The following is an 8,967-nucleotide window of genomic DNA, read 5'->3' as shown; positions in this document are numbered from 1 at the left end:
TTTTTGCTACTGTTACGACGTCTATATGCAGTGTTGGGGAAAGTTACTTTTAAAAGTAATGCATTACAATATTGAGTTGCTCCCTAACGTGAGGCCCTTTCACACCAAAAGTGAAATGAAAAAGCCTCGTGAAATGAAAAATGATCCAATTCAACCATAGTAATAAGCAAAATTGACTTTAGATAAACATCACATTTGTTTTGATTTTTTTTTTTAAACCATTCCATTCTTCTTCAATCCAGAATGGCAGCACAGGTTTGTTTGAGCGGCGCCCTCTACTGTACAGGCCTAAATTTACATTTCCTTCAGCCAGAGGCTTTTTCATTTAACTTTTGGTGTGAAAGGGCCTCACGTTAGGGAGCAACTCAATATTGTAATGCATTACTTTTAAAAGTACCTTTCCTCAACACTGCATATAGACTTCTTAACAGTAGCAAAAACAATCTGAATCTTCAGTGTCTTTGAAGGGCATTGGGAACATTGCTTACGGCAGCTTTAATTCGAAATAAAACTATTTAAAAGATAATTGCTACTTTTTATCTCACAATTCTGACTCTATAATTCACAATTGCGAGTTGATATCATATATTATATCATATATTCAGAAAAAAAAAGTCAATTGCGTGATAAAAAGCAATTACCTTTTTAACTTGGAAACAAGCTTCCATAAACAACAAATGAAAAATGGTAAACTTAATTATGTGGACTTAATTTTTTTTAAATATGGCCCTTTTGAAGTATCCTTTATTTTAAATGTAAGAGCGGCACAGCCATTTCTAACTTAAATGTGCAAGGCTTTCGGTGTCAGCCGCTTCCAGTTATTTTAGCTGTACAAAAACAGTCTGTTATGCTACTTGATGCTGCGAACTGGTATTTGTATTAATTTGTTACCGTAATCATAAACACGATGGTTTACAGTTCTATGCACATTTACGAGAAATAGCACGTCGTAAAAATCAGGTAGACAGCGATTTCAGGTCTGTTCATTAAAACATGTCTGAAACACAGGAGTTCTCAAAACATTTTACTGGATGAAAAGTAACATACATTTTTTAGGCTCACAATGTCTGTTGAAAAGAAAATTGACCAATAAAAGCAAAATGACAACAAATACATAAATGCTACCAAGTTTGAAGGCCCTATTCATTCACATAACTGCTGTTGTGCTGCGTAGAAGCCTTCAAGACTGCAAAAACATTCGTCAGTATAACATGTCTATACTCACTTACAGTAGTTCTCCTGCTCACTGCTATCGTGTTCAAAAGCGTAACGGATTATGATGAGTCTGTATGAATTCCCAAGCCCATCAAAAATACTAAGCTTAAAAGAGTAAAAACTAGGCTCTTTCAGTTTGAGAAAACATTAATGGTCTCTCACATTCGGTTCTTTAGTGACAAAGTAGCGTTTCAACCTTTCACAATAACTACATATACGATTCCCCCGAATAAACAGACTCTTAAACTGAAGCATTATGGAGGTGCTAAACACTAATTGAACTATTGCTGATTTAACATCTTAGCATTAGCATCAGTCTCTTATGATAAGGACAATCTGCAATGTAATGTACATTGCAAAAATAAACAATGCAAGCCATACATTACAAATATGCTCAACAGTCTTTGAAAACTTGTTACATTTTTGATTTCCTACTTGAAATTCGAGAGCGTTTTCACATTATACCCTAACAGAGGCTTCCATCTTACAAGCCCGTTTGAAACTAATCCATTTCTTACTAGTTTGACTTTGTAACACGCCAGAATACACTGCAATAATCTACGTTGTGATAACGCCAAGATGAACTTGTGTTTGCGCCTAAATGGAAACTAAAATAAAATCACCCTTATGGAGTGGGACTAATTTTTTTATGATTGGACAATTTTAATCACTAGGACAAATTCAGTTTGTATGTGAGAACTGAAGCTTTAGCTTAAATCTCTAAGCATATGAAATTACAACATACTTCCTACTTAAAGATTCACGTTTAAATGGAAATGGAAAGGAGCCATGAGAAATGAAAGACAAATACTGCCCAGCCTAAACAGAACAAAGGACTAAAATTGCTTGAAAACACGTAGATTTCTCCAAAATTTATGTAGAAAATCAGAACTTAAGAAATAAAGCACTCTAAGCTCCTAAGAAAAGCAAACTTTCCAAATGTTGCATACTACCAAATCCAACGGCTTTGAACTCCACAGACATTAATTTAACAAAACATGGAGCTTGAGCGTTTTAAGATAAAAAGCAACAAATAAGAGTATCGATCATATAGACAAAACATCTCCCGAAACCACCTTCAGGACCTGCATCTGTATGTGGAGAACATGGAAATTAATTTTTGTAAACCAAACAAATACAGAACACTAAAAAAAAAAAAAAAAAAAAAAAAAGCAAAACAAAAAAAAGCAGCACTCTTAAGTTTCGCCTCCGTTGCTTTCGGTTATGGATAGGGAGGGGGGAAAGCTGTGGAAGTTTATTTTGGTCCCTTCAACTGTGTGTGAGAGTGACAGAAGGAATCAATGTACGGGAAGAGATGTATTGTAGTGAATAGCTGGCATTAGGAGATGCACAGTGCAGACACACATTGACCTGTGCCTAAACTGAGGAAGCTTGTCACAAATGAGCAGAACGTCGAGGGCATCTTCTCACTCAAAGCCTTCAGTGAAGCTGTTCCAGTCTCCCCCGGCCTCCAGACCCTCCTGGTTGGCCGGATACTGGAAATCGGGCTGGTAGTTGTCGGGTGGGCCGGCGAATGCATTTGGCCCTTTCTTGAGTCTGTTGCTGTGGAAATGGGGGAGATACGTTATTTGTTGACCAATAAGAAAAGGAAATCTTTTCACGAAAGCTGCGTGAGATACTCACTGGTTCTTGTGTTTGGAGCCGCTGATGTGGGCCTGGTACTGCTCCACGGAGTTCAGCTCAATATTACACACAGTACATGGGTAGCCCTTCAGTGAGGAGGCTGAGAGAAATGACATTTAGCATTTCAGTGGCACGTAATGATGTTACAACCACAGCAACAAAGAGTCATTGACAAATTTCAACTTTGAATAGACTTTCGATTTAATATCGATTCGTTTGGATATATATCAGGTACGGTCTCAAGGAAAAACTAACAAACTGATTTGTATACAAATTTACTGACATTTAAACTGCACATAAGGCAGGTAACTTTTTAATATGGATGCACCCATATGAAAGTTTGGCTGATACCGATAACTCTTTATATTTTAAAGCCGATAACCGAAAAACTGGTTAATAAATCTAAATCCAAATTTTTATATAATTTTTCACAGCCTGATTACAAAAACAAGTCTCACAATTAAAAGCCATGCCTTAAACACACAATTATAATGTTCTCATTATAATGTTATATAGCCTATATGACAGACTTGCGCTGCACGTTGCACTTCACTCCTTTTTTTAAGTTATTCCAATCATATTTCAAGTAATTAAAAAACATCATGGTGAACAGTGCGCATCTGAAGCCTCTCAGCTGAAGGAAATAATACATCCTTATACAAATAAACGATCCCTGAGCTCGGCACATCCCTATTAGATATTTAAAGACTTGTTTATATGATTTAAATTTGTGTTTGCTGAATGCTGACGGTAGATGAGAAAATATTATAGTTTTGCTGTACTATTTCTAATAATAGAAAAGCAAAAAAGCAAACTTTATACGCTTTTTCATAAACTGTTTCATCTTTGTAAACAGAAAACTATTTTATTAATTCTATTTATTAGACTAAACAGTGACGGGAAACTAATAAAGACAGAGAATGGAAGGCTGTGTGCTCATGCACATGCTGTTTTCAGCGTCATCAAAATAAAAGTCAGGCCCATCTTCAAAATAAAAGTCCCACTTCTGACACAATCGGCCAAAGAGAAACTTATCGTACAATGCCTAAAATTAAAAAAATGCCAATACCTGCCGATATATCGGTTGACCACTACTTGCAATAACCATGTATGAAGGAAAATCAAATTCAAAATATATATTCAACTCACTGTTTATTATGCTAAAAAGAATTTGATGTGCATGCAAATGTATTCAATAATATTCCTTTTGTTTTGTGCGACGCAACCTATTCAGTTATTGCATTTGCAATATGGCAGCAAATATTTAGAGGTAAAAATAATGTAGAATAATAGGACTTTAATTGAAAAATAAAGGTTAAAAGGAACATTCCAGGTTAAATACAACTAGAGATGCAGTCTCTTACCACTGAAAGTAATTTTGACTTCTAAAAACAAACAAAAAATGTTTTTCACAGAATTGTGAAGCCTGTACTTTTTTTTTAAAGCTCTCTTCATATTTATATATGAATTATTAATTTGAAAGAAAATCTATAAAGCCATCAAAATTAATGCTACTTTACTGACTGGATAAAATTCTGAGATGTAATTCCTTACATGAGAGATGTAATTGTTTCTGATGTAATTCCTGTTTGATGTCATGAAGTCTGTGAGACCCCCCTTCTATGTTCTGACCTGGTACAATGGACGGCCCATAGGTCTCCATCAGTTTCTGTTTAGTCAGGTGTTTTTTATGTTTCTTGCCGTTGTAGTGCTGCTGAGCCATGAGGGGATTGTTGAAGGAGGCCTGGCAGATGGAGCAGAAGCGGTTGGGGTCACGCTCTGCCGGCCCCTGCACACCTTTCGGTAGCCCTTCATCCTTCTTCACCTGTGCTTTGGGCTGAGGTAATGCTGGAAGATGAGGGGAAACACAGCAGGTCAGCTTTTTAGGTGAATTGACCAGTTATAACCATGTTCGGAATATAATATTAGTGCGCCGTGTAATATACTGAATTATTTAATTATATTTAATAGACATAGCCGAATGGTTGTCATTTAGTTATAAGTTCACGTGGGTTATAAATCGAGATGACAATCTTTTAATCTTCTACTACATTGTATGTTTTAAGTCAACATGAAACGGAATTCTTTTCTTTTCCTTATTGTGGCGTATATCAGAGTGAAACGAAAAAATTGTAGAGTTTATCTATAGGGAATTGATTGGATTGTTGTGGTTTGCTATTGGTCGATCTCATGTGAGTGACAGGTTGTCCCGCCCTCGTGTGAGTAAACACATCATGAAAAAAAGTGTAGGTTTTATGCATTACAAAAATACCCAGTGCAAAAGAACTGATCGCAGAACAAGACCATCTACTAAAAAAAAACAGACTACAGCTCAGTTTGTTCATTCCTGTATTTCAAGTCTCCTTACCAGGAGTCTGCTGACCGTAGGTCTTCAAGTGAAGGTTCTTGGAGTGAACTTTGCCCTGGTAATGTGACTGTGCCACCACCGGGGAAGAGAACGCCATGTTGCACACATTGCAGGCTTTGTATTTGCCCCCTTCATCGACATCAGTTGTCTGCAAAACAGAACACTAGCCATTTATACAGGACACACACATATCCGTGATCTAACATTCAATAAGTCTCCATGACATCTGGTTGCTCATCTGACTTACAGCATCATCTGAAGACTTGAACCGTTTTGTAATAGGCTCCTCATCACCGTGAATGCTCATGTACCGGCGTACTTTGCTCGCATGTTTTTTGCTCTACAAGAAGAGACAGGAAGGTTAACATTGAGAAGGTCCTAATTTGTCCTTTAGTTTATGTTTTATAAAGTGATTTTGTCATGGGACAGGAACTTTAGCCACTAGACTATACCATCCTCAAGTACTATTCATAGTTTAGTATGTGAAACAGTGCATAGTATGCTACGTACAATGATAAACATTTTATCCAGTAGTACACTACAGTTGTCACATGACCTCAAACATGTAAGCTTTATTCAGCAAGGCGTAGTCAGTCTTTTTGGAGATATGTATTGCATTTTTCATCCACATTTGCGGAAAAAAATCTTACATTTTGACAGTAAGATCAAATGACCAGATGATGTTCATGGGTTATGCTGGAAAATGAAGGTCATGTTAAGGATATTGCATTGAGGGATACAGTCTTTGCACTTGACCCCTTGTCTACTTACAAGCCATATTTCCTGTATTTGGCCAAAGAGTTGGGCGTGAAGTCCGTAAGTGTGTAGAACTTATATTACCCGATAGGACACATGTACAACACAGTTTTGTAAAAATACAAGTAAAGTAAAAATTGTGTGTGTGTGTGTGTGTGTGTGTGTGTGTGTGTGTGTGTGTGTGTGTGTGTGTGTGACAGTGGCGTTGGTGGACCCTTCTGATGATGAAAATAATAACGCAGACATCCAAAGCATACTTTGGGCTTTAGACTGAAATACTACTTTGAAGCGGTTTTAGAAAGAATGTGGATTTAATGCGCGTTATGGGCTCTAAACTTTGGCATTTTTCCAACCTGGGACAGCCTTGCGCACTTGCTTCTTTTCATGCGCACTAAAGTGGCCAAGCCCACAAGTGTGGGTATTGGTACAGGTCCTTTGTACAAAAAAATTGCCTTTTAAAGCAAGCCAGCTCACTCGGAAGCCATCTTGGGAAATATTTTGGGTGTGTTCACACTTCGTAGTATTTCGGTTTGCTTGGTTTGTTTGGCCTGGACCATAAAAAAACATTTAGTCCTGGTCCACTTAGCGTTCACATTGGTATTTTAACACCAAACCTAAAGATACTGATTCTAAAGGCATAGGGTAAAAAGCCTGATTGGTAGGTTTTTATGACATAACATATATTTCGCCACGGAACATCCAAAACAATGCTGTGTGCTGGGATAAATGCGCTCGTTATATGTGCGTAGCCTACATATGATGATATTTTGACCAGCTGAGAACTCATGAAGAGCTTATGAAATGTGTAAATGAGTCGGCAGAAATCCCTGGATTCCGGATGGCAGCGTTCACACTTATTCAAATGAACCGTGAGCAATCGGTTTTAATCATTTTAATCGAACCAAACATGCCAAGTGTGAACACACCCCTTAAAGCTCCAGTAGCTTTTGTAAACAAATATTTGTTAAAACTCTCATTATGTCCTGAAAGTAGAATATGAGACAGATAATCTGTGAAAAAAATAATCCTCTGGCTCCTCCCTGTGGTCCTACAGCCATTTGCAGAAATACACCGCTCCCGGTCAGAAACAACCAATCAGAGCCAGGAGGAATGTCTTATGAATCCAAATGAACGAATCTTTTTTCGAGTCATTTCGTTCATTCAACGGACGAAATGACTCGAAAAAAGATTTGTTCATTTGGATGAACGAGTTCGAACAGGATCACGAACGTGCATCACAGAACAGAGCAAGGCGAGCATTTGTGATTATAAAACTTAAAGTTTTTTATTTATTTTTGAAATGATCGTTTCACTAGAGAAGACCCTTATTCATCGTCTGGTATCGTTTAAAACCCTTTGAGGCTGCGCTGAAACTGTCATTTGGTCCTCGAAACGTTTGTGTCCTATTGAAGTCCATTATATGGAGAAAAAGCCTGGAATGTTTTCATCAAAAACCTTAATTTCTTTTTGACTGAAGAAAGAAAGACATAGACATCTTGGATGACATGGGGGTGAGTAAATTATCAGCAAAAGTTTTTTTTTTAAAGTGAACTAATCCTTTAACGTTATCTTAGTAGCTATAACTTATAGAAAGAGTGCAACCTTATAAAGTTACATGTATTGCAAAATACATAATGATTTGAGGACCAAGTTTGTATTCAAAGTATGGGCAGGCCATAGTCAATGTAAAGCATATTGTTGATGTTTCGTCCCTATTAGTGAATGTTCCATAACTGTTTATAATCCGCCGTCATCGGTGGTCCTGCTTACTAGTATGCGTTCACGGCAGGCTCCGCTGTGGGGGAGGAGCTGTGGAGGGAGGGCTGTAGCGCAGCAGAGAGCAAGGGGGTTGGACCTGGAAGTTGTGCTTGTTCAAATTTTCAGGCTAAGTCAACATTTTCTCAAAACTCCCTACTGCAGCTTTAATTGAATTTAACATTTGAATAATATATTTAAAATCAGCAATTCATTAGGTCATGAACGGTATCATACTCTGTTTTAAACTCTTTTATTTGGAACTTTATTTATTTGAAGCACCATATTGGCCGTACAAATTTCATTCTTTAAATATAATTTAACTGTCCTGCTTCTGTTATATACTGTGTGCTGTTATATACTGCACAGTTAGTCAAATTCAGTTAGTCATTTAAGTATTACATGCATACAAAAAATATAAAGTATACATACTGCAGAAATAGTACGTCATTGTGAACACAGCCTGAAATACTTGCAATCAATATTTAGCCCTTAAAACCACGTTTTGTACTCTATTGGCTGACGAACATAGGACGTGTTGCGAATGCGATTAAACAAACTTTTTCTATGTGAATGTGAAAGCTTACCTGATAATGTGCAAGTTTCTGGGATTCTGAGATTAGGACAGCGCTACACACTTTACACTGAGAATCAGAGAACAAGTCACTGTTCTCCTTTATCATTCGGTTCACTGAAAGACAGGTCAGCATCAGAAACAGTCACTACAAAGGGGCATTTCATTTTTGTATAAAAGAAACATACAAAACAGCTACAAGGCCAAGTATGCAGACCTAAAATAGACTTTCTATGCATTTAATTGCAAGTATCAGACTATGTCTTACATCGACCTTGTGTACACTGTTCTGCCTATAGACACTAAAGCAGCAGTCCTGAGAGCTTGAGCTAGGCTACCATGCTTTACACTCCTTCCCGCTCTCAGGCACTGTACATTCTCGGAATAAATGTCATTTTTTAATTATAAACAATGCATCGAAAGTAACACCATTTATTTTGATTGAGTGTCGCCGCTCTCTTACCCTCGGCCGCCCCTGAAGGTAAATATGGAAAATCTCCATTCGGCTCTTGCTGCGCCATGATGGTTGCAGGAGGCGGGTTGCGCATGCGCAGACGAGACATGCGCCGCACAAGTCTCTTCATACCGAAATCCTGTAACCCATTTTTGTTTACAAACAAATATGGGCACCATTTATCCTACATGCTTCACAAAA

General features: G+C 37.5%; 1 protein-coding gene across 2 annotated transcripts; it reads right to left on the bottom strand.

Moving 5' to 3' along the window:
• Positions 1-1,011: 1,011 nt before the first annotated feature.
• On the bottom strand, positions 1,012-8,924 carry znf346 (zinc finger protein 346). 2 transcript variants are annotated; one of them, XM_077196881.1, is made up of 7 exons: positions 8,776-8,924; positions 8,326-8,429; positions 5,475-5,567; positions 5,228-5,375; positions 4,414-4,707; positions 2,860-2,959; positions 1,012-2,778 (listed from the first exon to the last, which is right to left on the bottom strand). In XM_077196881.1, the coding sequence occupies exons 1-7, from the start codon at positions 8,894-8,896 to the stop codon at positions 2,643-2,645; spliced, it is 996 nt and encodes a 331-aa protein (XP_077052996.1). In that variant the 5' UTR covers positions 8,897-8,924; the 3' UTR covers positions 1,012-2,642. The 2 variants fall into 2 exon arrangements, with proteins under 2 accessions (XP_077052996.1, XP_077053005.1); XM_077196890.1 differs by having other exon boundaries at positions 4,492-4,707; positions 8,776-8,912.
• Positions 8,925-8,967: the final 43 nt, after the last annotated feature.

This window comes from Siphateles boraxobius, unplaced genomic scaffold, assembly GCF_051911475.1.
Source record: "Siphateles boraxobius isolate OS27281-9 unplaced genomic scaffold, OSU_SipBor_1 11, whole genome shotgun sequence".
Classification (NCBI taxonomy): domain Eukaryota; kingdom Metazoa; phylum Chordata; class Actinopteri; order Cypriniformes; family Leuciscidae; genus Siphateles; species Siphateles boraxobius.
Note: the sequence above shows the minus strand (reverse complement) of the source record. Positions and strands in the feature narration are given on the sequence as shown.